This window comes from Emericellopsis atlantica (assembly GCF_019669845.1).
Source record: "Emericellopsis atlantica unplaced genomic scaffold F5Z01scaffold_16, whole genome shotgun sequence".
In the NCBI taxonomy this organism is placed as follows: Eukaryota; Fungi; Ascomycota; class Sordariomycetes; order Hypocreales; family Bionectriaceae; genus Emericellopsis; species Emericellopsis atlantica.
Window position 1 is genome coordinate 507,703 of NW_025764718.1, and position 25,559 is coordinate 533,261.

At 56.8% G+C, this 25,559-nt stretch overlaps 7 protein-coding genes across 7 annotated transcripts; 3 read left to right on the forward strand and 4 right to left on the reverse strand.

Annotated features, from left to right (window-relative positions):
- Positions 1 to 542: 542 nt before the first annotated feature.
- F5Z01DRAFT_637343 (dynamin-A) lies at positions 543 to 3,033 on the forward strand (the record flags this gene model as incomplete). Its single annotated transcript, XM_046262272.1, has 2 exons — positions 543 to 641; positions 700 to 3,033. 2 exons carry the CDS (start codon positions 543 to 545, stop codon positions 3,031 to 3,033), a joined length of 2,433 nt encoding a protein of 810 aa, XP_046117522.1.
- A 686-nt stretch (positions 3,034 to 3,719) lies between these two features.
- On the reverse strand, positions 3,720 to 6,982 carry F5Z01DRAFT_675007 (uncharacterized protein; the record flags this gene model as incomplete). Its single annotated transcript, XM_046265102.1, has 2 exons — positions 3,720 to 6,203; positions 6,254 to 6,982. 2 exons carry the CDS (start codon positions 6,980 to 6,982, stop codon positions 3,720 to 3,722), a joined length of 3,213 nt encoding a protein of 1,070 aa, XP_046117523.1.
- A 318-nt stretch (positions 6,983 to 7,300) lies between these two features.
- Positions 7,301 to 12,182, reverse strand: F5Z01DRAFT_743763 (ABC-2 type transporter-domain-containing protein; the record flags this gene model as incomplete). The annotated part of the gene is made up of 2 exons (XM_046266903.1): positions 7,301 to 10,325; positions 10,396 to 12,182. The coding sequence occupies 2 exons, from the start codon at positions 12,180 to 12,182 to the stop codon at positions 7,778 to 7,780; spliced, it is 4,335 nt and encodes a 1,444-aa protein (XP_046117524.1). The 3' UTR covers positions 7,301 to 7,777.
- A 2,388-nt stretch (positions 12,183 to 14,570) lies between these two features.
- F5Z01DRAFT_688471 (fungal-specific transcription factor domain-containing protein) lies at positions 14,571 to 17,670 on the reverse strand (the record flags this gene model as incomplete). Its single annotated transcript, XM_046266047.1, has 3 exons — positions 14,571 to 15,191; positions 15,257 to 16,435; positions 16,489 to 17,670. 3 exons carry the CDS (start codon positions 17,668 to 17,670, stop codon positions 15,060 to 15,062), a joined length of 2,493 nt encoding a protein of 830 aa, XP_046117525.1. The 3' UTR covers positions 14,571 to 15,059.
- A 1,396-nt stretch (positions 17,671 to 19,066) lies between these two features.
- On the reverse strand, positions 19,067 to 19,894 carry F5Z01DRAFT_681997 (thioredoxin-like protein; the record flags this gene model as incomplete). Its single annotated transcript, XM_046265733.1, has 2 exons — positions 19,067 to 19,135; positions 19,187 to 19,894. The coding sequence occupies 2 exons, from the start codon at positions 19,892 to 19,894 to the stop codon at positions 19,067 to 19,069; spliced, it is 777 nt and encodes a 258-aa protein (XP_046117526.1).
- Positions 19,895 to 20,492: 598 nt separating this feature from the next.
- Positions 20,493 to 23,342, forward strand: F5Z01DRAFT_149049 (uncharacterized protein). The gene is made up of 3 exons (XM_046257715.1): positions 20,493 to 20,813; positions 20,866 to 22,980; positions 23,040 to 23,342. Exons 1-3 carry the CDS (start codon positions 20,618 to 20,620, stop codon positions 23,162 to 23,164), a joined length of 2,436 nt encoding a protein of 811 aa, XP_046117527.1. The 5' UTR covers positions 20,493 to 20,617; the 3' UTR covers positions 23,165 to 23,342.
- A 701-nt stretch (positions 23,343 to 24,043) lies between these two features.
- F5Z01DRAFT_637349 (uncharacterized protein) lies at positions 24,044 to 24,391 on the forward strand (the record flags this gene model as incomplete). Its single annotated transcript, XM_046262273.1, has 1 exon — positions 24,044 to 24,391. One exon carries the CDS (start codon positions 24,044 to 24,046, stop codon positions 24,389 to 24,391), a length of 348 nt encoding a protein of 115 aa, XP_046117528.1.
- Between the last annotated feature and the right edge of the window lie 1,168 nt (positions 24,392 to 25,559).

Below are 25,559 nucleotides of genomic sequence, written 5' to 3' on the forward strand. Positions count from 1 at the left end.
CTATTGGTCGGATCAGGTGCACAGCACAGCACACCTTGATCTCTGATGAGTATGGTCGGCCCGTTTGTCGTCTAGTACTGCTTACAGGAATCTCGCGCTACCTCGCGCAGCCAAATCATGCGACTATCGCAATACTGGCCTAGCGGGGCGTGCCGCTGTGGCTGCCAACGGGATCAAACACTCCGATCCGATGCATAAAACCTGTTCCAGGGAACACAACGCTAGCAGACCCTGCTAGTGTGCATAAGCCAGCATAACCTTATGCAAGCACGTGAACTCTGGCGACGTAGTTGCGCTACGCCATCCGTATCCGTCAACCTTGAGAGCAGGTCTTGCCCAAGTGCCTCGGAATCCACGCCGCGACAGATCCACGCAAAAGCCATCTCAGCTGTCTGCATGAACTGTCAAGGCTCGCACGCGACGCGCAGCGCTACCAAGACGCCCTGATTGCGCAAGCAAGCTATTCATCACCTCCCATCCAACCTGCATCCACCTGCGCGCCTAATCGTGTTTGTGTTGACTTCCGACACAACTACGTCGCTATGGCAGCCCTCGGCGAGGATCTGCTCAGCACCGTCAACAAGCTGCAAGATCTCGTCTTCAACACCATTGGAAATGACTCTCTAGATCTTCCCCAGATTGTTTGTCTCCCCTTTCACCCGAAATCAAAGCTTGCGTTAGCTGACAGGCCCCCCTTAGGTTGTCGTCGGATCCCAGTCTGCAGGTAAATCCTCCGTTCTCGAGAACATTGTGGGCCGCGACTTTCTGCCCCGTGGCAGCGGCATCTGCACTCGACGACCTCTGATTCTGCAGCTCGTCAATGTAGCCGAAGACGAGGATGCTCCCGATCCCACAAGCGACCCCTTCAAGTCGCCCGCTGCGGCTCGCCGCTCCGAGTGGGCTGAGTTTCACCACATCCCCAACAGGAGGTTTACAGACTTTTCGGACGTGAAGAGGGAAATTGAGAACGAAACATCGCGAGTAGCCGGCAACAACAAGGGCATCAACCGACAACCCATCAACCTCAAGGTCTACTCGCCGCATGTGCTGAACCTGACGCTGGTGGATCTGCCAGGCTTGACCAAGGTGCCCATTGGCGACCAACCGAGCGACATTGAGAAGCAGACCCGAACTCTGATCTCCGAGTACATTGCCAAGCCCAACAGCATTATCCTTGCTGTTTCTCCTGCCAATGTCGACCTGGTCAACTCGGAGGCGCTCAAGCTCGCCCGTCATGTCGACCCCCTCGGCCGTCGCACCATTGGCGTGCTCACCAAAATCGATCTGATGGACCATGGTACAAATGCTCTGGATATTCTTTCGGGTCGAGTCTATCCCTTGAAGCTGGGCTTCATCGGTGTCGTCAACCGCTCGCAGCAGGATATCCAGGGCAACAAGCCCATGGAGGAGGCTATCCAGGCCGAGACCGACTTCTTCAAGCACCATCCTGCTTACCGCAACATTGCGAACCGATGCGGCACGCATTTTCTCGCCAAAACCCTCAACACCACACTCATGTCTCACATCCGCGAGCGTCTCCCTGACATCAAGGCACGCCTGAACACTCTGATGGGCCAGACGCAACAGGAGCTGGCCACCTACGGTGACATGCAGTTCAGCGGCAAGGAGCACCGTGGTTCCCTTATCCTGCAACAAATGACCCGATTCGCGACATCTTTCACATCTTCCATTGATGGTACTTCCTCCAACATCTCCACCAAGGAGCTCAGCGGCGGCGCCCGCATCTACTACATCTTCAATTCCGTCTTTGGCAGCTCTCTCGAGTCCATCGACCCCACATCCAACCTCACAGCTCTCGATATCAGGACCGCGATCCGCAACTCGACTGGTCCCCGCCCCAGCCTCTTCGTCCCCGAGATGGCTTTCGATCTCCTCGTCAAGCCCCAGATCAAGATGCTGGAGATCCCCTCGCAACGCTGCGTGGAGCTAGTGTATGAGGAGTTGATCAAGATCTGCCACACCTGTGGCTCAACAGAACTTTCTCGGTTCCCAAGGCTACAGGGCAAGCTCATCGAGACTGTTTCGGATCTGCTGCGGGAGCGACTTGGGCCCACGTCCAACTACGTCGAATCGCTCATCTCGATCCAGCGCGCATACATTAACACAAACCATCCCAACTTCCTCGGCGCCGCGGCTGCCATGAGCAACGTCGTCGGTGCTCGACAGGAGAAGGAGCGCCAACGGTTGATCCAGGAGGAGAGGGAGCGTCGTGAGAAGCGCCGTCTGAAGGAGCTTGGCACCAATGGCACCGAGCCTGGCGACGAAGAAGAAGAGAACCGCACAGAGAAGGCTGAGATTCCCAGCCGGAAACAGATCCCAAACCCTGGCAGGAGCCTGTCGCCTGCTGTGCGACCACATACTAGCATCGGGTCCGCCATCAACGGTGTGGCTCGCTCGGCATCCCCGTCACGACTGAACGCCAACGGCCAGGGCTTGCACAATGCCCGCGACTCTTTCTTGACATACTTTTTCGGCAAGGACGGTCAAGCAATGACGAGTAGCACCTCCTCAGTGCCCGGCCACAGGCATATCAGCCAGTCCTCGGAAGCCGGGCTCCCGAGCATCCGCAGAGAGGACAAGCTGCCGATGCGCTCACTCCATGGCTACGAAGATGACCATGACAACAAGGGTCTAGCATCGCACTATGTAAGAACAGAACTGAACAATACCAGGGACACCTGTACTAACCAGCAGCAGGGCGGTGAGTCTAACGAGCCTGCCTTGACAGACCGGGAGGCTATGGAGACAGAGCTCATCCGTGCGCTCATCTCCTCCTACTTCAACATTGTCCGCGAGTCCATTGCGGACCAGGTACCCAAGGCCGTCATGCACCTCCTGGTCAACCACTGCAAGGATGTTGTGCAGAATCGCCTCGTGACCGAGCTATACAGAGAGAGTCTTTTCGAAGAGCTGCTATACGAAGACGACACGGTGAAGAAAGACCGCGAGAAGTGCGAGAAGCTGCTTGATACGTATAGAGAAGCCGCCAAGATCATTGGCGAGGTTGTGTAGGGGCGGATAGACAGACTACTACTGCTGCTTTTTTGCCACGGCTTGGCTGCTCCTTCATCGTCGCGCCGAAGCTGTTGAACGGTGTAGGAAACGCCAGGTGTCTTGGTCCGGGGCGGATATGGATGATACATGTATATTTTCTTTTGCACGGGGAGGAGCATCACGAGACTCGAAGCGGGAAGGGGGGAGACGGCAGGGGAGAGAGCTCGAAGAGGGACTCACGCTACTCTCTCATGGATTTTCTGCTCTCATTGTTGTAACAAAAGGAATGGCGCGCTCTTCTTGGCTATCTGTATCAACAATATGTACGGAGGGGCAAGGGGAGGGCACGGGCGCCACTCTCATGAGCAGTAGTGCGCGGTACTACATCTGACAGGGACGGATATATCTGATTTCAACTCTTGTATAAAAGTATTCCGCACTCCTTTGCAAAGTTGTATGTGAATTCAAGTATACTCACACTACCATCATGGGGGGATACCTAGTAGAGAAGAAGGATGATGATTGCCAAGTGCTGACCCTTTTGTTTACCCGAATGCTGGGGCAGGATCTTGCTGCTCCTTTAAGATGGTGTAGGCAAAACAGCATTGCCTTGTGGCGTATGTATATATACTACACGGCACACACGATTGTCACATTCGGAATTTAATCGATCTGACGTGTTCGTTGGAGTCCAGAACCGGCAGCTAACGGGAAGACTCTCCATACGAATAGCGCTGTTCCCCATGATACGGATACCCGTAGCTGTCGTCCCCTCCCGGAGCAGGATGCTCGTCAATGTAATATACGTCACGACGGACCGGACGTCGGACATGGTACGTCCCATGAACTGGGTCGCGCACCTCCACGATCTCGAACTCCTCGAGTGGAGGGCAGTATCCGTCTTGGGGATACATAGGTGTGTATTGTTGTGATGGAGCCTCGGCTATGCACACAGGTGGTCCGAGGCTGTCGTAAAAGGGGGCCTCTGTGCGCGCAGAGTGAAGCGGGTAGCGAGGCTTGGGCTGGTGGTATAGTGGCATCTGCTGATGGAACGGGTCAGGAGGCGCATATGGCTGAGGAGCTCGTGGACCTGGGTCGGCTGTCCATGAATAAGCACGCTCAGGATACCGTATCTGTTCACGGTGCTCGTGAGCGTGGTCCGGGACATGGGCTATGACCTCCGCCGCTGCACTGCCGGCTGTCCCGCGGGTGAAACTGCCGTGCGCCAAGCCAGTATCACGGTCGTTGCCGTAAGAGTGCGATGGCGGTGGGACGACTTCCTGGACGGCACGCGGTGCGGCGTGATACTCACGCGTCCCCCTACTTGAGTCCGCTGGGACATTCTGAGATACATTCGACGCCCTGTAGGAAGACGAGTCGAGGTCTTGGCGCTCTCTCGCACGGCATTGCTTCTTGCTAAGGGGCGCGCCGTAGACCTCACTAGCTGGTCTCAACACAGGTGGCCCTTTGAAGTCGGCGACTGTGGGGTGTCGTGGAGCACTACGGTAAGCAGTATTCTGAGAATCCGATCGAGGCCGTAACTTGGGGTTCGTGGCCTGGCGTGGCTGACCGACCGACGCTTCGCTATCCTCATCTGAACCTTGGTCCGCAAGCGTGTGCACATCCCTGGAGATTCTTCCTCTCAAATTAAACGTCTTTCGAGGCTGAGGCCTGCCGCCCTCGGGAACAACCCCAGGATACGCATCCTGTAGCACGGCATCGATGTTTGCGTTTTTGCCAAACCACGACGGCAACATCTGTCTTATACTGTCCAAATCTGGAAGACGGATCATCTGTGTTTGCCAGTCCAGATTCAGCTGCACTTCTTTGACATGCTTCTTGCGGAAATGCAACAAGAGAGTCTCTAGAGAATATAATTGGGGTTTGCCCCCGCTCCCCTTCAGATGGCTGCTGCTTTTGAATTTCGGTATACTTCCCTGTGGCGCCGTAGCACCTACTGGAGCTGATCCTGAACAAGCGGCACACTCGAGACGCCTCAGTTTCTTGAGAGGCAATGACATCTTACACTGCAGGAAAAGGCTTTGGAAAGTGGCGAACGTTGCTAGCTCGCCGAATCGTGCCTCGAGCTCCTGCGATACACAACGCACAATGGCCGTTGCCCTGATGGCGTTCGGGCCTTTGAACTTGTTCATGGCGCGGAACTTCTCTGGGAGGATGTGCAACATTTGGTCTTCCTGCATTCTGTTCAGTTGCGGAGGCAGAGTCAACAGCAGCCTTGTTGAATGTGCTGCGTCGACTTGATCATCCGGCTCTGGCTTGATCTGTACGGAATCTCCAGGTTCAGTCACATTGACCGTGGGACCTCCAGGATTAGGTCGAAATGGGGGCGGACGGGGCCATTCTGACCTCCAAAACACGACGACGTTTCCATGGCTTAGGGAAGCGGTATGCTTGGCTGCATAGTGCTGGATGACGCCGTCGAGGGTGTATAGCTGGGTGGTCGAACAGCCGTTGCACAAGAATAATTCTTCCTGCTTTTTCCAAATCCGGGGCTTGATCTTGAGATCAAATAGCCACTTCATATTCTCCAAGGTTAGCTTTTGTGCCCAAGGTCCCTCGACAGGTTCATCGAGCACCGCCTCGCTGGCAACATCTTTGTAGAATCTATTTTGAGCGTACATGAGCAGTCCTGTGGCGAAGAAGGCGCTGGATTTCGATCTGAGCTTCTTGCAGTGTTTCCATTTATGTCGGATGTAATCATCGGCATATCGTGCAAGTCTTGTCCTCACGGGGGCTTGGACCTCATCCCACTCCGCGTCAAGGACATCCTTAGGGTCTCGCCGAGATTTTGCAGCTGAGGCGGATACTGCTGACGGGGGCTGCTTCAGCGTTGCCGCCACCTGTCGCTTCATCGTAGTAAAGCCATCTTCGACAGCCCAGCTCTCCAACCTGTCCATGTCTTTCAGCATGGAGCTTTGTCTCAGCTGCAGCCCCTTGAGCCACTCTTCGAGAGCGCCCGTGCCCAGCAGCTTGACCCTTTGAAAGTTGGCCTCGATCTGTGTAACATGGCTTTTCCAGTACATCTTGACAATGGGCGTGCCGGCAGGGACTCTGCCAGCCTTGAGCGCTGAGGGCGGCACGACCTTACGGTAGGGAGCGACTGAGGCCACTGGAATCCCGGGCAGGAGGAAAGACGGCGTCTTACCGGCTAGAATGATGTCAAGTTCCTAGAAACTTTAGCTCACAATATCTTCACTGTGATGCAGGAATAGCTGACCTTGACGCAAAGCGACTCGAGGCAAGCTCCGCAGGCACGACTTGAGAATGGGAAAATTGGTGCGGCACCGCTTGTGCCAGGACCAGTATGCCAGGTGGTCTTGGGAACCGCGCTACGTTCCTCGCAATTACAGAATTGGCATCCTCGGTTGGCTATTAGGCGCCACATCTCCAGCTCTGTCTTGGACTCGAGGGGTGAGGGTAGTGCAGGCCAGTACAGGCACCTGGATGCCTTCCAGATATCGTTGGCGGCAAGGGGCTCCACGACACCCAGCTGGCCACATGGCCCAGAAGCAGCAGCCAGGGCAGCCGAAGACTCTATGTTCCCGCCCTCAAAGTTCAGCGAGAGCTGGGGTCGAGAATCATGACCAGGAACGAAGGGTTCGATGCCATAAAGGGTGGCCCCGGCATCGTGAGCCTCTCTGCTTCCGTGGTCCACAGGCTTAGCACTGATCGATGGTTCAAGATATCCCTGGAATTTCTTGCTCACGCGAAGGAGCTTGCCAAGGCAGTGTGGAGGGAGGTACGTGAGAATACGATGCCATAGCTCCGCTGGGAGCTGGTGCGAGCGGTCGCGCGATACTTCGTTGGAGGGAGCCGTGCGCTGCCGCTTGGCAAGATTGTTTCTGGGATAGGATGGTGATTCGGGGGACTTGCGCTTCTTGGAGGCAGACTGCGTGCTCTGCAATAGCGCATCATAGGCCATGACAGTTGCCGAATCGTAAGACATCTCGGATGAAGGTGTGTCGACGTGAATCGCGTCACTGCGAAATGCCATCGCCACGGGAGGAGATGATCGATACGGAGTTCGGGCTCCCAAAGTGAAGCGATGTGGTCCGTTGCACTGGCAGCGAGACTTGGTCGTTCCCAAACCATCACTCTGGCATGGCGCGAGGTGAAGGTTATCAAGGGAAGAGCGAGTTCCTCACGTGAAGTAGAACTGAGAGGATGGTAACTTCGAAACGGAAGGGGCGCCCCGGAAGGTGAGGCTTTGAACTCGCCCGAGTGCCAGCGGCAGAAAAGGGGGGCTTTGCGCAATCTGGCCAGTGACAGCGCAGCGCGCGCTTGTCCTGGACTCCCACCACCAGTTAACTACTTACCCACCGACAACGACTCACGAGCTCCTCCAGACATTTACCTACTCCTTACCTACATGATGGTTTGGCTCGCAACGCGGCAATAGTCAGCTTTTGCCCGAATCGGTAGCAGCTGTGGTCCGCATCACTCCAACCTCGCGCGCCTTCTCACCACCTCTCGACTCCGTATCCAGGGACAAGCTAGGACCATGTCCGGACGCCATCTAGAGGACACTCGCTGCTAGACTGGATTCATTACACATGGAACACACTTTCTGAGCATCGGCTGGTCTTTGACAAAAGGAAATGTATTAATGCTGTATGCTGAGTATGATAATAACAATGAAGAAAAGAAACCCAATGCCAATTGGGAAAGCAGAGCAATAACGCGTGTCTCTGTATATAAATTGCTTACAATCATTTAGGTGTCCGACCCGAATGCTCTTCTATCACTCCTTCTTCTCCTTTTTATTCTTCTTGCCCTTGGGCATACGCACCAGCCAGTACAACGCCAGCGACGCTCCAATGTTGAACACAATGTACACCATACCGATGCCAAAGTCCCGCCACCGGTTGTCGTAGCTTGACGAGATCCGCGCGAGGAATTCGTTGGTCGAGCCCAGCGGGCAAAAGTCACACGACGAAGTGCCGTTGGGGTTGAGCAGGTTGCCGCCCATCTGGGGGACGTACCCGCCCTCATACAGGTACTCGTAGCATGACAAGCCATTGGGGGGGAAGATCTCGACAATCTCGTTGGTGTTGCACGTCACGGCCGTGTTGGCGAGCCCGGTGGACATGATGGCCGAGATGAGGTACGTGAAGGGGGAGAGGCGGTACATGAAGATCCAGAAGCCAGGGAGTGTCTTCTCGTTGGCGAGGACGCCGCAGAAGAGCAAACACATCATGAACAGCACATTGGCCAGGTTGCCGCCCGCCTCGGCGGTATCGGTGATGGCGATACAGGCGTGGGCAAAGGTGCAGGTGAAGATGAGGAACTGCCAGAACAGCAGCCACATGAGGGCGCCACGCTCCGTCTCCGCGCCCGTGGGCTGGGCGTTCTTGTTGAAGCCGACGGGATAATAGACGCAGACGAACATGAAGACAGACATGAGCGAGTTCCAGGGAATTTCCACGAGGACCTGCGAGAGCATAAAGATCTTCCAACTATACGTCTTGGAGGGCCTCTCGCGGACCTCGTACAGGGAGCGCTGGGTGACAAAGTGAGGCATCTGCTGCTGAACAAGCTGGCCAAAGATGGTGAGGACGTTGAAAAAGGCGAACATTTGGTTCTGCAAGCCTTGGATGCTCAGGGGGGCGTCAAGGAACACGAGACCGATGAAGAGGGCGACTGACGTGCACAGCGTGAACTTTGCGTAAATGTACGAGGGCGTGCGCCAGTACTGCTGGAAGACACGTTTTGTGACGATGAGGAGTTGATCCCACAGGGGTGCAGCGAACTCGCGGTACTGCTCCTTGTTGTGTGCGCCGTCGCTGACCTTCTCGTTGGGCGCGGCCTGGTTCTTGAGACGCTGGAGCTCGTCTTGGGTGGCGGCATATTCGGGACTGTTACGCCAGGCTTGGTGCCAATCGATATCCGTCTGGGAGCCAGGGGCGGCACCAATGGCCTCGAGCATCCATTCGGCTGGGTTGGCGCCCTTGGGACACTTGGGCGCACCTTGCCTTTCAAAGTACTCGGTCATGGTGGACGACTGCTCGCCAATATCGCCGAAATACACCGTTCTGCCGCCCTTGGCGAGAAACAATAGGCGATCAAAGCGCTGGAATAACATGGCGGACGGCTGATGAATGGTACACAAGATCGACTGGCCGGCCTTGGAGAGCTTCTCGAGGAGATCAAGGATAGCCCACGATGTCTGAGAGTCAAGACCAGAAGTAGGTTCGTCGACGAAGAGTAACAGGGGTGGCTTGGCGGCCAACTCGACGCCAATAGTCAGACGCTTGCGTTGTTCAACGTTGAGGCCCTCGCCGAGGACGCCCACGACGGCGTCAGCATAGTCCTGCATATCGAGCAACTTGATGACCTCGTCGACGTAGGCTATCTTCTCGGCCTTGGGCGTCGAGGCTGGCTGGCGCAGCACGGCGCTGAACTCGAGGGCCTCGCGAACGGTGCTGGTCTCGAGGTGAAGATCCTGCTGCTGAACATAGCCCGTTTTGCGCTGGAACGAATCATCGCGCAGCTTGCCGTCAACGAGCATCTCGCCCGTGATCACGCCCATGGAGACACGATCAGCTAGACAGTCGAGCAGGGTCGTTTTTCCGGCGCCGGAAACACCCATGAGGGCTGTCAGCGTACCAGGCTTGACCCATCCGTCCACGTGGTCGAGGATACGTCGAGGTTCGCCCTTGATCTTGATATCGTAGCACACATCATTCCAGTGGAAGACGCTCGTGGATCCCTGAATGTTGCCGACGTCGACATTGACAGGCGCAGTCTTTTCGGCGATGGCGATGGGGCCAGACGAAGCGGACTCGGGGTCGCCTTTGCCCTGCGCGGTGTTCTTGGGCAGGCGGTTGCGGCGGAAGACGAGGACCTCGCCCTTGGACTTCTTGGCCGAGATGAACTCTGTGGCGACAAAGTAGAGCACATGCATGGCGACGCAGAAGGCGATGAGAATACCGACATTGCGCCACTTGTGGCTGGCGAAATATCTGTACTGTGTCTCGATATAGGCGGCGCCCGAGACGAGGGCCTCTCCCGGGCGGGAACCGACAGTTGTGCAAGCACGGTTGTCGAGATCGACATCTGGATACAGGGCGGCGGGGGGCACGAGAGTGTCGCAGTTGAAGTCGCGGCCATGAAACTCGTTGATCATCAGGGCCTCGAACCCATAAGCGACCGGATCGAGGTAGTTGATCCAGCGACACCACCCGAGCATATAGTCGACAGGGATGACAAAGCCGGTGAAGATAACAAGGGCGAGGATCAGGATGGCGGCGGGTACCATGGCTTGCGACAATGTGCGCGACAAAGAAGCGCTGCGAAGAGGAGAGAAATGTCAGCATCGCGATCCGACGCGGGGAGGAGAATGAACGGAGGACGGCTTACATGGATCGGAAAACACCCGACATGGTCAGCGTCATGAGGAACGACACGAGGAAGAAGAAAAAGAAGGCGCCCGGTTCACGCCTGAGGTGCGTCATGAAGTAGATGATGAGGTTGTACAAGACGGCGTTGGCGACCTTGTACGGCATGTCGACCAGCACGGACGAAAAGGCCTCGGCGGACGAGTGGTAGAAGCCATAGCGCGTGTGCTTCTCGACAATGGGTCGCTGCGAGTACTGCGTGAGGATCTCAAGGGCGCTCGAGAAGGCGTTGGCGAGGATGGCGACAAACAAGACGGCGGCGCGGTTGTAGAAGGACGAGGTGGTGGCGGGCAGGTTGTAGAAGAGCGAGGAGATGATGAGGGCCGTGGCCGAGTTGGCGAGCAGGGAGAAGATGGTCAGGCTCGGGTCCCCCATCAAACGCTTGAAGCCTCGCCACAGACACAGCTTGATCTGCTGCATGTACGACAGGGTGAAGGGCGACTTGAGGCGCTGGTTCTTGGCCTGGTTGGCCTGCTTGAGCTCCCTGAACTCACGGGCCGCCTCGCTGTCTATGGCATACTCGGCTTTATACTCCTCAAGCTCGACCTGGAGCGCCTTGTATTCGGCGCTGTTCTTCCAGCAGGTCGCAAATTCATCCGGGGTCCGGGGCACGCGGTTCTCCCAGTCTGGACGGACGACACGCTCGGAGGGAGCGGTCATGGACGTCAGGAAGTCGGGTGTCGTCTGGCGGGCAGGGCACTCGAAGCCCAGATTCTCAAAGTAGGCCTGCGCCTTGCCAATAGGACCGAAGAAAATCTGACGCCCTTCGTAGAGGACCGCGACCTTATCAAACAGGTCATAGGCGCTTTGAGGGGCTTGATAGATGGACACGGCGCAGGTCTGCCCGAACAGCTCGGACTGAAGGCGCAGCGTTTTGCAAAACTCAATAGCGTTGGCCGAGTCGAGGCCGCGCGTGGAGTTATCCCAGCATTGCAAGGGGGCGCTGGAGAGCGTGGCCTCGGCAATGGTCACTCGCTTCCTCTCGCCGCCCGAGACACCGCGGATGTATTCGTTGCCGACACGCGTGTTGACGGTGTGGCTGATACCGTACATGGCCATGACGACGTCACGCATGTGGTCGCAGTACTCGTTGTGGGTGATGCCCTCGGGGACGTTGCGAGGGCACCTGGCGCGGGAGGCAAAGGTGAGCGTGTCACCGACACTCAACATGGGAAAGTGCACGTCGACCTCGGCCGTGTAGATGGCTTCGCCACGATGATGCGTGTGCATCTCTTCGGGGGAGATTCCCTGGTAGTTGAGGTAGGACGAGCTGTCCTGGTAGATGCCGTTGGTCTCGCCGGCAATGGTCTTGAGGAACGTGGAGCAACCTGAGCCGGGGGGCCCGAGGACGACGAGCATCTCGCCGTTGCGAACCACGCCATCAAAGTCACGCAGGATGTCGATGCGACGCTGGCCGCCCTTCTTGTCAAACAGCCCGCGCGCCATCTGGGGCAGCGAGAACCAGATGTTGCCCACGTCCTTCTGGTAGTCCGTCTCGGCGCCGTAGCCGAAGACGTTGAGGTTCTGGAAGCAGAAGCCACTGCGACGAAGGCGCGTGCCGTCCTCGGTGGCCCTTTTGGCGACGGCCTTGGCCCAGGAGCGAGCGTTGAAGTGCTCGCTGGCCGGGTTTAGGACAGAGTCCGGGTCGTCGTTGGCAAAGAGACTGCGGACGTCGTGGTGTAAGTCGCCGGCGGACTGCTGGGACATGCGGCTGGCGATGCGCTGGACGGCCGAGTGTCGTCTCTCCATCTCGGAGGCATCGTCGTCTTCGTTGTCATCTTCCTGATCGCCATCGATGCTGCTGCTGGAGAACCCTCGGTCTGCGGGACTTGGGCCAGATTTGGAGTGGCGAGGTGCCACCGGGGAGCTTTCTGCGATTGTCGGACCGCTGGTAGTCGACGATGAACCGGTGCGAGGCGGCTCTACACCATCCTCTTTGCCGCCGTCCATGACGTCTGGGCTGTGGGTGAGACTGTCTAAGGGAGTATCAGGTCAGTTCACGCTGGTCGAGAGACAAGACTGGGGTATTTCACCTCGTGGATGGGATCAAGATGACGATCACAGTTTCTACTGACCGCTGTTACCAGATTGTTCAGAAGTATGGCATACATCTCAGGGGATCCGAGAGGTATAATATACGAAATCACAACGGGCCCTTGCAAGGACCCGAGAGACGTAAGCTTTCTAATCTCCTTCTCGAAACATGCGCCGTTGGGGGCACACCCGCCGCCCCCTTGAAGTACGCGTACAAGAAGAAAGTATCAGCGGGTTTCTAATCAGCCCGGGACAACTATCCAGCATAGGCACTATGCATGCGCAGCGCCCCCGTCGTCATGGGCCGAAATGCTGGGACCCTCCGGTCCGTGGATGCCACCGGAGTCATTCCACCGTCCGCCAACCCGCCACGGACTCTTGAGCCTGAGTCGGGCAAGACTGCTGCCCCGACACGCGCCGGCGCTCTCTCACTTGACGACGCAATCGTCGTTGGACGGTTTCATGATTGGGCGAGATGGGAGTCTCCTGAGTCAAAGTCAGTAACGCGCTAACAAATTAGATAGTCTTGTCCCGCGCGCTGGCAATAGTCCGCTGGGCTAGAGCACGAAGACGTATGCCATCATCTGGCTTTAAAACCTTCTTTTCTGCTCTCTTTCTCGGTTCATCTTATATGTATCTGGGACTTACGTCGGATGTGTGCCGTCATGTACCATCGACCAGGGAATCTGCTTCGCCTTGGTCTGGCGGAGCGGCGGGAGTTCTCGTCGTCCCGGGAGGGTCCTCGCTTGCACCTCCTAACTGACGCTGGAGTTTCGGAATCTTCTCGTAAAGGTGGATGGAAAAGTGATTATCAGACCTCTACTTCCTCGTGGCGATTCTTTCATAGGCAACGCCCAAACTTTGTTCGGCGGGCTGAGATAATAAGCCCGATACGTAGTCGACCGACGACATCACATTATCTCCACAGTCTGGCCGGTGATCGATCCCGCACCTGCAGGGGGGCGTCCACGCTCTTTGCAGCTTGGAAAGGCTTCCTATTAGATGCAGTGTGAAGCTGGGAATGTGCGGTCGAGTCTGCATAATTGCACTGTTTCGCCTATTACTGCTTGCATGTGTACTATGCCCCTCGTGACCTCGTTGTTCTCGCCCTGGACAACAACAATCATTAAGCCTTCTCATCCTGCTCCAATACAAGGCCCAGCGACAACTTTCTACTCAGATATCACGATAATGACATCCTCCATAGGGTCCCTAGGCCCACGTAAAGCGACAGCCTCCTCGTCCAAGGTCCTCGCTTGCGCAAACTGCCAGCAGCGCAAGAAGAAGTGTGACCGCAGTTTTCCATGCAGCATATGCGTAAAGGTACACTTACTTCGGGGAATACCATTTCCTGCTTCCACCTGTTGTCTTTCTAGTAGTCAATGTCTAACAAGAGACAGACAAACACAACCTGCGTCCCCAGCACGCCAGCACCGCCACGTCGTCGTCGTCAACCGACAAAAGAGCTCCTCGAGCGCATGAGCCGCTGCGAAGAGCTGCTGAGGCAGTGTCTCGAGCAGCGTGCCTTTGAGAATGCCCCTCACGACGAGACCATGAGCGCGAGGGCGCGCTTACATTCAGAGGGCGATGCGTCCGTAAGCTCCCAAGAGAGCAACAGCACTCATAGCGAAGAGACGACAACAGCGACCAAAACTTCGTAAGAAGGGACGGTGTGGCGATTATATAAGATTGGTTTATGCGTTTGCGATGGTCATGTAATATTAATATCAGATACCCAGCCTTCTTCTACTCAGTCCCTCTCAGCAAGCCAAGAACAAGCCGCGCGATGCCAGCCATGAGTTCAATGGGCCAGACAGACATAAGTCCGGGGCATGGCCTCTACTTCGAGCAGCCAGGACCACCAATCTCGACTTACAAGTTACACCCAAAAGACGGTCACCTCGAATCATGCATGTCTAATATGCAATCGTCGTCCGTCCGCTGCGGGGTTTGTGGGGCGGCGGGGCCGTGATCCGGATGTGGGCCAGACTAGTGGATTTTCGGACTCCCGAATGTCCGTATAAATCTCCTAGACCTCCAAGCGCCCACCACCTCGTCAGCGAGCAGGCACTTGTTGCTACAAGAGAGGTTCTGCTGCTCTTTTTTTCGTGCTCGGGGTTCTTGAGCAAGCCGATTGTTCCTACAGTATGTCTCAGAAGCCTAGCATCCAGCATAATTGTCTGTCTTTCCGCGATACCTGGATACTAGGTTAGTCGGGTTAGCACGACCGTTCCCTCAAGCTGTCACCAGCGTGAAGAATGTTGAAGGATCGTCAGACCCCCTGACGGGCTCTTCGGATTTTTCCTCGTGGATGCCCCGAGACACAGTCGGACATTCGGCAGCTCCCGGACTCTTTAAGAGACACACAGACCTTTTCCCTGTGAAAACACTCTCTTCCCGTATTTCTGTACGTACAAGACAGCAGTCAAACTTGCTCGACCACGGTGGTGGCATTAGAAAGAAGGGGGGCTGATATTGCAACAATGGCTGCCATACTTGCTATAGCTTGAAACAAAAACGCCGCGGGAGATGATCCAAATGTCATGTTCATTATCGTACATGTCGTCGATTCCTGCCTCCAGCCAGACTCCATCAAGCCTGGCCATTGTCCTTGGTATTACTGTTCAACATGCTGTCTGGTGAATCATCAGCTCCACTGTTGAAGAACTGCAGCGGTTGGTCGGTGAAGCTCGGCATCTGCGCATAGTTGTTGTCGAAGGCATTCTGCCACAGGTTAGTCGACGTTGCCCCTTGCCCCTTCACAGAGACATCTCTGTCGAAGCACTTACCCAGTCAAAGTTTCCAGACAGGTCAGGCATCGTGCCCGAATTCGACCCCATTCCAAACATCGAGAATGGAGACCCGGGATTGTTGCCAGAACCACCGCCGAACGCATCGCTGCCACCGTACCCGGGCATCGCGCCAGGGGAGAGCCCGAAATCCATGGCCATAAACGTGCTCTGCTCCTGCGCCAAGAATCCATTGTTGTTGGTATTCACAAAGTTGGGCATCGCATCAAGGGGCGCCATGAAGCTCTGCGCGAGCGTGTTGGGCGATGGTATATCGAGGAGCTCGGCGTCCATCAGGTCCATGGGCGCATCGGTGCCAGACGTCGGCGCCTTGATCTTCTGGAGCATAATGTCAAGGACCTTGCTGGCCTTGAAAGCCTCCATGCTCGTGTCCGCCAGGGTCTTCCAGATGCTGCCTGCTGTCTCCAGTGACGTGACCATCCGCGCCCTCTGCTCTGGTGTCCACAGGAAATTGCCCTCGTGCTCCTCCTTCTGGTCGGGCGACTGACGCCGCATGTTGTCGTAGTGCAGATCCATGATGAGGATGATGGACGGAAGAGCAAAGTCCTTGGTCGCCGTGGACTTGATGAACCAGCCCACGGATCGCAACCGGCCGTCGGCTTGCGACTCTCGATGCAAGGTCGCCAAATGGTCCAGCGCCTGCAGCGCTGCCTCCACCGCGCTCCTCCGAGAGTGCGCGTATCTTGGATTCTGCCTGGCCCGAGCAAGATACTTTCTGTGCAGCTGGCACGTTATCTTCAAGCACAGCACATCAATGTTGAATCGCGCAATCAGCAGCGCCACAGGCTCATGCGATCCCTCCAGTGGGGTGAATTTGAGGTGCGGTGGCAGCTCCTGCTTGATTTGCCGCAGCTTCGCATCAAACCGGATGATCTCATCGTACGGAACGTGCTTGTCGACGGCGCCGGTTGCTTGGAGGATTCTCCCGAGCTCTAGGCATAGCCGCGACTTGGCGATCATGTATGAGACTGGCGTAGGCTCGGTGACTGGTCGCGATGGCGGGAGCTCTTTACTCCCGGTGTGGAACTCGTCGTCGAACAAGTTGTTGGGCAGCTGCGTATCGCAGTCCTGGTCATGGATCATGCTTGGCAGCGAGACCTGGTGAGAAAAGATAATGTCGGCCATCCTCACCAATGCCCACGATCTACGCCGCATTTCCTGAAGAGCTCGTCAGCAGATTACTCACGCATCTACAGCGGAGGAACACTTACCGCCTGGAAAGGGCGGATGTTGGGAAACCACTTGGCATCCCTATGATACCCCATTCGAAACGCGGCTCGCGTCACGATGCCAACAATCATCCATAGACCAAGGTCTGCATCCCACCTTGATGAGTACTCGCCGAACACGTACAGCATCAGCGCCTCGACCGTATATTCCACTGGCTTTGTGTAGTCAGCCAGGATCAGCGCTTGCACTGTCTTGAGCCGGAAGTCGCACGCCATCTCCAGCGTCTTCCCCTTCCATTCCGGCGGCTCATCGCCTACTTTATGGTAACTCAACATCGCCAGTGTCAGAACCGAGTACAGCAGCGCCAGCCACATGATGGGCGTTTTCGAAGGGTCTTGCCAGTGTGTTCGCAGTTGCTGCTGGAACGTCGGGCCGTGGATGATGTTTACGGCGTTGTCCATCGAGTTGAAGTATCGACTGCAGAGTGTGAGAACACTCGACTTGGGTGGCAGCTCCGACCGCAACTCCGTCTCCGTAGTGGGCGTGGCTCCGAGCAACAGCGTCGGCCCTTCTTGCGCCGTGGGTGGTTTTGATGATCGGACCCGTTCGTAACTCGTCTCGAGCTCCTTTTTGTGAGATGCAAAATAATTCTTGACTTCGGCAATGTCCGCAAGCATAATGTGCCATGACTCGTTGCCAAAGTACATTGACTTGCCTTGGTCCTCATCCACTTTGAGAACTCCCAGAGACGAGACCAGCCCATCCTCATCGTCACTTCCTTCAGCGTCCGCCATGGCAGCCTCACGGCCCTTTCCGCTTTTGACTTGAGAGACCGAGCTCCCCGTCTGTGACTGCGAGGTCGAATTGGCTCTCCCTGCTGCTTCAGCACTCGCCGCGTCCACGGTACCTCCATTGTGCATGAGGGAAAGAACCAGTCCTTCGAGTCGGTCGATACGGTTCTGCATATCATCCGGGCTTTGTTCTTCGGATGAGACGCTCTTTTTCTTGCGGTTCGCGGACGTAGCGTATGAACATGAATGAGGCGCGGCGCCCTCGCGCTTGACGCAGTTGCTGCAGGGAGACAGTCTGTCGCATTTGAGCTTGCGGGTCCGGCAAGGATGGCAACTCACGGGCACTCGATTCCGCTTGCGAACCACGCGATACTGCTCCTCAGGCGAGCGAGCGCCTGTGGAGGAATTGGTAGAAGGTGGTGTCGGGGTCATGGTGACGTCTGATATGTGTGATCCAGAAACGAGAATTCAACACTGTATTCTCAATATTACAGCGCTCCGATGAGGCCCCGCAGCAAGTCCGTCGATATCGTGCGACGTCCTCGACGTATTTGCCCTGTGAAACTGACCACACCTCAACCCCCGAGGAGGACCTGCCTAGCTAGCAGTCAAGGCCCTCGATAGCGTGGCGGTCGCAAAGTTTCCGAAGTGACCTGGAACGAAGACGATTCGCGTCTCGGTTGAGAGAGTACAAGCAATGAGGCGCAGCTCCTGGGCGCGACGAATGCGGAAATGGCGGCAACGGGCCTGCGTGTGTGCGCGCGCAGAGGTACTGTGAGTTGCGACGTCGGAAGCAGTGCAGTAAGCAACAACCACGTTTGAGAGCCCAATTGCGGGATATAAGCTGTATAGGCGCCCGGAGTTGAAGAAGTAAAGCGATGACGTTAACGTCGTCGGGGTGTCAGCTTGGTTATATAATCGACCATGGAGTCAAACTGAGGCAGGAACCACCCACCCTTAAAAGTGGCAGGGCCCGGGTAGGGGGAGGTGGGGTGACTGGAGGCGACGCCATAAACCCCGAACATCCAATTCCTCACTTATCAGCATGAGCGCCCTGTGCGAAGGCTCAGTCTACCCCCAAGCGCTATTAGACCTCGGGCATAGCTATGAAAGTGCAATTACTGTTTCTAAAGATTCATAATCTCCAAGAACATTAATAATCGGCCTGGGGAGGGCTAGGGAGACGCTCGGACATAAGCCTCTGATAGCACCGGCCAACTGTGCAACCCTCGTTCCCAGTCCTATCGCAGGCGACAACCGAAAGACGCGGCCTTCACGACGCAGTATCGTGGGCTAGCTATCCTATGACTCACGCGTGGGCCGTGGCAGATCGTCATGCTTTTGGATCCGCTATATGGGACGTCAGATTTTGGTCATCAGCGGGCGAATGTTCGCCCAGATTAGTCTCTCGAACAACCTTTCGTCGGTGACCAAGGGTGGAAGCATGATATGACCTAACCTATAGATATACCTCCATGCACACATTAGGTATCGAGAACATGTTAGTTCGAATTCACTGGTGTGGCGCAAATAGCCTACGTACGTGGTACAATTGACTCTCTTCTGAATTAGTTGACTGCAATCAAGTCCGCTTTGTCAAGTGTACTGGTAGAATCCAGCATGTACCTCAGCCCTAAGAATGTCATCGATGGCTGGTCGTTGTGCCCTTAGATATCTACTTTCTAACTTTTCGGACCCTGCTGTACAATATCCCGTTGCGTCGAGCAGTGAAATATACACATCACTATGCTTGTATCGACTGGTCATCAAGCCATCTCAATAAGCTGGGCTACATGTCCAAGCTGGGCGGTCCTTTCTGAATATCCGCTTAAGCCGCCGAGGCCTCAACACTGTAGGGTTTGAAGAAATCAGGGTCGTTGCCCAGTTCTTCCTTGATCTGGACAGCATTAGCAAGAGACACAATCCTATCTGCCAAAGAATCACTCACAATGTCCAAACCTCCCACCAACTCGCCATCAATCCATAGTTGAGGGTATGTCGGCCAGTCGGCAAACTCTTTGAGCCCTTGCCGCACCTCATCGTCAGCCAAAATGTTGAAGAAGCCGTACTTGACAGAATTCTCCCGAAGTATGGCCACGAGCTGCCGCGAGAAGCCGCACTGCGGGCCACTGGGCGTTCCCTTCATGAACAACATCACTGGCGCCGCCTTGACAAGATCTGCCAGACGCTTGCTCAGCTCCTCCTTGGCCTTCTCTGGGTCTACCGGTGCGCTGGGCTCCTCGACCTTGGGCGCTGCCACCTGCTCGGGCCCGTTCGCCACGCTGCTAGTGGCTGCACCCGCGGCATCTGTCCGGTTTGCGTGTGTCTCGATCGCCGTTCGCACCTTGACTGCGCTGCTCCCGCTGACTGTCTCGAGCACCTGCCCATTCCGTATCAACACCAAGAAGGGGACTGCCGTGACGTCGTACGTCTCGCTAATGTCGCTCAGCTCTTCCGCGTTGATGGACACCCATTTCGTCGAGGGGGGGTCGTTCGCAGGGTATTCGGCGGCCAACGTCTCGAGGACGGTCTTCATCTGCGCGCAGGGGGCAGCCCATGGCGCATGGAAGGAGACGATGAGCAAAGTGCTTGCAGGGAGCGAGCCCAGCAGCTGTTCCCACTGGGCATCGCTCTCGATCTCGGTGATTTTCGACATGGCTGCGGGGATGATTCTCGCTGTTTACGGCTTGCTCTGCCGGAGTTGCGCCAGTTTGTAATCCAGCAAGAGGTGCTCGTTCGAAAAAGGTGGCGTCGGGGTTGAATGTGAATTTGGCGGGGCAAAACGTTCCCAATATCGGCGCGCGCCACGGTTCGCAGGAAAGCGCACAGGAGGGGTCCTGCCGCAAGTCGGATTGGTCTTGCGTCATTTGGACAGCCGAGCTCGCTCTCATGGCAAGCACACCGTTATACCGATAAGTATGCACATAACGGGCTCATCGGTCAGCTCAGCGGTGGCCCCGCAATTTCTGCCCGACGGCTGGAGAGCAGATTGGTCAACGGATCGCCCAGTCGTACGCACTCGCAAGGTACTGTACGTAGTACGTCAAAGGCAATTGGAAGGCGGACCGCCGTACCTCGTTTCGACAGCTCAGCCTCCTTCTCCACGCCTACAGCTTGGAACATTCTGACGAGCTCTCTACGTCCTCAACAAACCTTTGCCCTCAAATACCTTCCGCGATTGAGCTACCGAGAGCTCGGAAAGGACGTTGACCCCGAACCCCGCTCTATTACCTGTTGCCTGGTAAGCTGCGCCAGTCACCCAAAGCAGCAACGCCACTGCGAAGCCTCAACCAGCTGCCCGACACAATCCTGAGAACATCCAGACAGCATCGCAGTATTGAATCGTCGCGCGCTGGCCTGTGGTCAAAGCACATCCGCCATGTCGTCCCTCAATACGTCCATCAACGGACCCTCCATCAAGAGCAGCTATGCTGGCGTCGTCAATGGCCCAGCGTTGTCCTCTAGCTCGCCCACATACGCCCAATGGGCACTTTTCACCGTCCAAGCACCTCTTGCGAATGCTTTCCAGGACAATGGAAACAAGGAGAGCGTGCTCAAAGTGCAAGACACTGGCGGTAGGCTCCAGCGACAATAGATCTACGGTGGCCCTGAAACTAACGACCATAGATGGTGAGCTCAGCGAATTGAACGAGGACTTCAGCGAGGGCCGCATTCAGTATGCGTTTGTCAAGGTCAAGGACCCCAACTCCGGTCTTCCCAAATACATCCTCATCGCCTGGTGCGGCGGAGGTGTTCCCGAGCGCACCAAAGGCTACTTCACCAGCCACACGGCTGCCGTCTCCAAGATTCTCCACGGATACCACGTACAGATCACTGCTCGCTCGGACGCTGACCTCGAGCCCGAGTCAATCATGCGGAAAGTGGCGGATGCCTCGGGGGCAAAGTACTCGGCTGGATCCGCCAGTGGAGGCGCGTCTGCGCCTGCACCGCCCCCGGTCAAGACCAAGCCCGTCTTCACCCCGACGACATCGAGTGCTACTCGCAACCCTCTCGTAACGGCCCGCTCAAGACGCGACAACAACGTTGACGACGACGGCTGGGGCGCCGATGCGCCACCAGTCACCCGCAGCCAGGTCGAGAAGGTCGAGTCTGCCTACAAGCCCACAAAGGTGAACATGGCCGAGCTCACCAGCAACAAGGACGAGTCGACTCGCTCCACTCCCTCTGCGCGCCAGGATGCGGGCGATGTTGTCAGGGGTGGATATCAGCCTGTTGGCAAAATCGACATTGCCGCTATTCGGGCGCAGGCTAAGGAGAAGGCAGACGACAGACCTGCGCCTGTCAAGGGATCGTACGAGCCCGTCGGGAAAGTTGATATTGCTGCTATTAGGGCCAAGGCGCAGTCAAAGCCCCAGGAGTCCCAGCGTGAAGAGACGCAAGAACAGGATGAGCCTGAGCAGTCGCGGCCAGTTGCCGATCGCGCGTCGGCCTTCTCTCAGCCTGCAGCATCAGAGCGATTGACCTCGCTCCCGAAGCCCAAGGTCGCAAACAAGTTTGGAGGAGCATCGAGCTTCACTGGCACAAAGCCCCCTGCGCCTGGTGGCCTGGGATTCGGCGGCCCCGCAACTCCCGCCCCTCCCCCGGTTGGCGCTGCAAGCCGCACGTTTGCTGATCAGGGCGGCAAGACGCCAGCCCAGCTCTGGGCTGAGAAGAAGGCCAAGGAGCGTGGAACCGACGTTGGCAGCGTGGCGTCGTCGTCCACCCCAGCCGCGGTCGCATCACAAAATAGCGGAGGCAATGAGTGGAAGAGCGGATACAGCGGTAAGAGCTGGGCTCCTGTCCAGACTTCTGGAAGCTTTGGTCGCCCTGAGGCCGGCGCCATCAGCGCCGAGAACACGGGGGAGGCACCTAGGGAGATCGAGGAGCAACCTACGGCATCCTCTGGCGGCGTTTCCGCACTCAAGGATCGATTTAAGGATGCGGCACCCATGGGCGCTGGTGCAGCTCCTTCGATCCCTCGTCGCGAGGCAGAGCCTGAACCGGAGCCGGAGGCCGAGCCAACCCCCCCTCCTGTGCCGGACACTTCGAGACCTTCTGGCGGGTTCGCCCTACCTGGGCTGCCAAGTCGCCCGCCTCCCGCTGATGAGGAGGAAGAAAGAGAGGTCGAAGATGCCGACTACCGCGAGGAGCCGCGCGATGCCTCACCCCCGCGTGTGGCGATTCCCGTCAGCCGGGGTCCTCAGACATTGGATGAGCCCGAAGACGCACGATCTCCTCCTCCTGTCGCCCCCAGCCAGATTGAAGTCCCCAGGGAGAAGGATCTGGCCGATGAGAAGGAGCAGGAAGAGCAGTCGCGCGGTGCGGCTGAGGCAGTTGCGCAGCAGAACTTTGAGCCTGAAGAGACTGACGCCGCGCAAGCCGACCAGGGCGGTCACCGTGCCGTTGTTCAATATGACTACGAGAAGGCCGAGGACAACGAGATTGAGCTGCTCGAGGGTGAATACGTCACGGATATCGACATGATCGATGAGGGTTGGTGGATGGGCACTAACGCAAAGGGACACCGTGGTCTGTTCCCCTGCAACTATGTCGAGCTGGTCGAGGAGGACGATGCCCCCCCGCCTCCCGCTCCGGCGCCTGTCGCTCGTGAGCCTTCACCTCCGCCGCCGGCTGCGGCAGCGAACCCGGTGCCACCACCTCCCGCCCCTGCTGCTGCCGCCCGGCCCAGTGCTGGGCCTACCGCCACGGCGATCTACGACTACGAGGCAGGAGAAGACAATGGTAGGTGTTGACCCAGCTTGGCTTGACTTGGATCGATGCAGTGCTGACCCTCATGACAGAAATCAGCTTCCCTGAAGACGCCAAGATCACCAACATTGAGTTTCCCGACGAGGACTGGTGGGCAGGCGAGTACAAAGGCAAGAAGGGGCTGTTCCCCGCGAACTATGTGGAGCTCGACCAGTGATGCTGCCGTGCTTGGGTGAGAAAAGGAGGAGGCGGTCAACGAGGATTGATTGATTGCCGTGTCAATGATAGCAATGGCAGTGTGGTTAGGATAGGCTTATCTGACTGAGTGAGCCAATGCACGATCCCGTGGGGGCTGAAACAACGTGTTCTCGCTCGACGCTGTCCAAGCAGCCTGTACGGACTACGGCGTACGGATACAACAGCCAGCGCAACACAACTTGCAGTCCAAAAGTTGAAGACGCAGCGACGGCCACTATTATGTATTATATCGTGGTCACTACCGACGTACGGTCAACTAGACTAGGGGCCCACCTCACGAAGCAGCCGCTGCCGGCGGATCGTGCCCGTCAATCGTCATCGTGAAGTGGCAGAGTGGAGATGGTGACATGGCCCCAGCCACCCGAAACGCGTGCGCCAACGGTTCTCTGCCCAGGGCCCGCTGGTCATCACCAAGGGCCAAGGCGCATCTGCGGAAAAAGCAAGCAAGTGAAGGCGCCTTGGGAGCTGGAAGTGAATTGACTTTCGGAAGCGCGAGCGTCCCCGACCATCCATCATTGAGGTAGCGCAACGCGAGTGGGAAAAAAAGGTTTCAAGCTTGCATACTTTCGCTGGCGCGAGGCACGAGGGGAATAAGCTGCCACGACACAGCCTTTTTTTACTAGTTCCTGTGAGACAACCTCCCTCTGCTCGAATCATGTAGTGGTCCATTGAGGCGCGGTTGCCAGGGCCACCGTCCACGAGAGAGAGACAATGACCAGGGCCATCCGGCGACAAGATGGGGATTGGGGGATAAAGATGCGACTTTTCCATCGTTGATCCTGATTTTGCTGCAGCATTCTCTGGGCTAGCGCTGGAATGCCAAGGCCCTCTATGCGCTATGCTCCTGGGCAGCCGCCGGCGCCCCGTGGAGATAGGCACCTGCGGTCTTTTTGTGTCCGCCGCTGCTTGCGTCGTCAACTACTCCGTACGTGTTGGATGGATCACTGATCGGAGGGGACCTGGACTGGACTGGACTGGACTGAACTGGACGCTGGTGGTGTGTGGTCGGTCGATTGGAGCTCAACTGGATGCGGCTGCCACGCTGGATACGAGAAAGGCTAATGGTGAGCAGCGCTCACCATTGGGCGCAGCGTGTGGCTATGTCGTCGACTGGAGTGATGATGGTCCTGGCCTGATCATCGCCCAGTCCGGCTTCCGTGCTGCAGCATCCAGGCCAGGCCATTGATAACTGCAGAATTATTACTGCAGAAGTACGTACTTTGAAGTTCTGACGGACTGTGATAGCCATTGGAATGCCGTCATCTCCGGGCCATGCATGCGTCCACACCACCTGGTAGCTCTCTGCATGGTATGTACCCCATCACAGTATCTCGGTGTGCCGGTACTTGAGGTACCTGCCTTCCCGCTATCAGAATGTGCTGCAGCCTGAGGAGGTGATGAGAACGGCCAACCAGCACTGACCTGACTGGACGTCACCGCAAACCTTTCTTTCCATCCGTCTCTTCAGATCTTGGCTCTTACACACAACTTTTCCCCTCAGGAACCCACGGCCATCGCATTGCGACGTTGCTGCTCGATCTCGTTGCCGTCCTTTGCTCACTTTTTCTCGCATCGTTCAGTGCGTCCGTGCATCATCTTACAGCTCGATCGGTGCCTGCCATAATAAACGACCAGGTCCCTGACCTGCCAGCGTGCTATTCCTTAGCACCAAGAGACCCCCCGGCTCGACGACCCTGGCCGACATTGGACTTGCACCCTTAGCTCATTTAGCAGCCCATCCCCACGCATTAGTGTTACGAACCCAGGTTGCCTGCTGGGACCTGCTCCAGTCTTCTCTCACGATACGGAGACCGCCCAGCCCAAACGTGTCTGCTCGGCGCAAAACGCAGACCCATCGCCAGGCGAACAGCGCAGACAGCTGCGGCATCCCTGCCCTGCCCATGCTCCATCGAGTCGATCCAGTTCAATAAAACCAACAGCTAGCCCAAGCCGCCCGTCACAATGGACAATCAACAGCAGGCTTCGTTTCAGCACTCCACGCAGCTCGTCGACCAGCAGCCGTCGCAGCAGCAGCATCAAGCGCAGCAATACTCTCAACACAACCTGCCACCACCTCCACCCCCGACCCATCAGCAATATCAGCAGGCCCAGTCCGATCCTTATCAGCAGCGTCGCTCGTCGCAAGTCAACCAACAGCACTATCAGCAGGCATCGATATCGTCATCCAACGCACCATCTGCCTCGTCGCAACCATCCCATCAACAACAAACGGAGCCTCAGCGCCCGCCTCCATCAGCTCATTCACAGTCCAAATCGCGAACATTTAGCTTTCATTCCGATAAGGACAAGGATAAGAGTCACAAGCGAGGGAACAGTAAGGCTGAGAACACCGA

Excerpts from the sequence above, each read along its gene's own strand:
- F5Z01DRAFT_149049 (XM_046257715.1), top strand. The coding sequence starts at position 20,618 with ATGTCGTCCCTCAATACGTCCATCAACGGACCCTCCATCAAGAGCAGC. Across the intron at positions 20,814-20,865 it reads CAAAGTGCAAGACACTGGCG|ATGGTGAGCTCAGCGAATTG; the intron begins GTAGGCTCCAGC and ends TAACGACCATAG. Across the intron at positions 22,981-23,039 it reads CGAGGCAGGAGAAGACAATG|AAATCAGCTTCCCTGAAGAC; the intron begins GTAGGTGTTGAC and ends CCCTCATGACAG.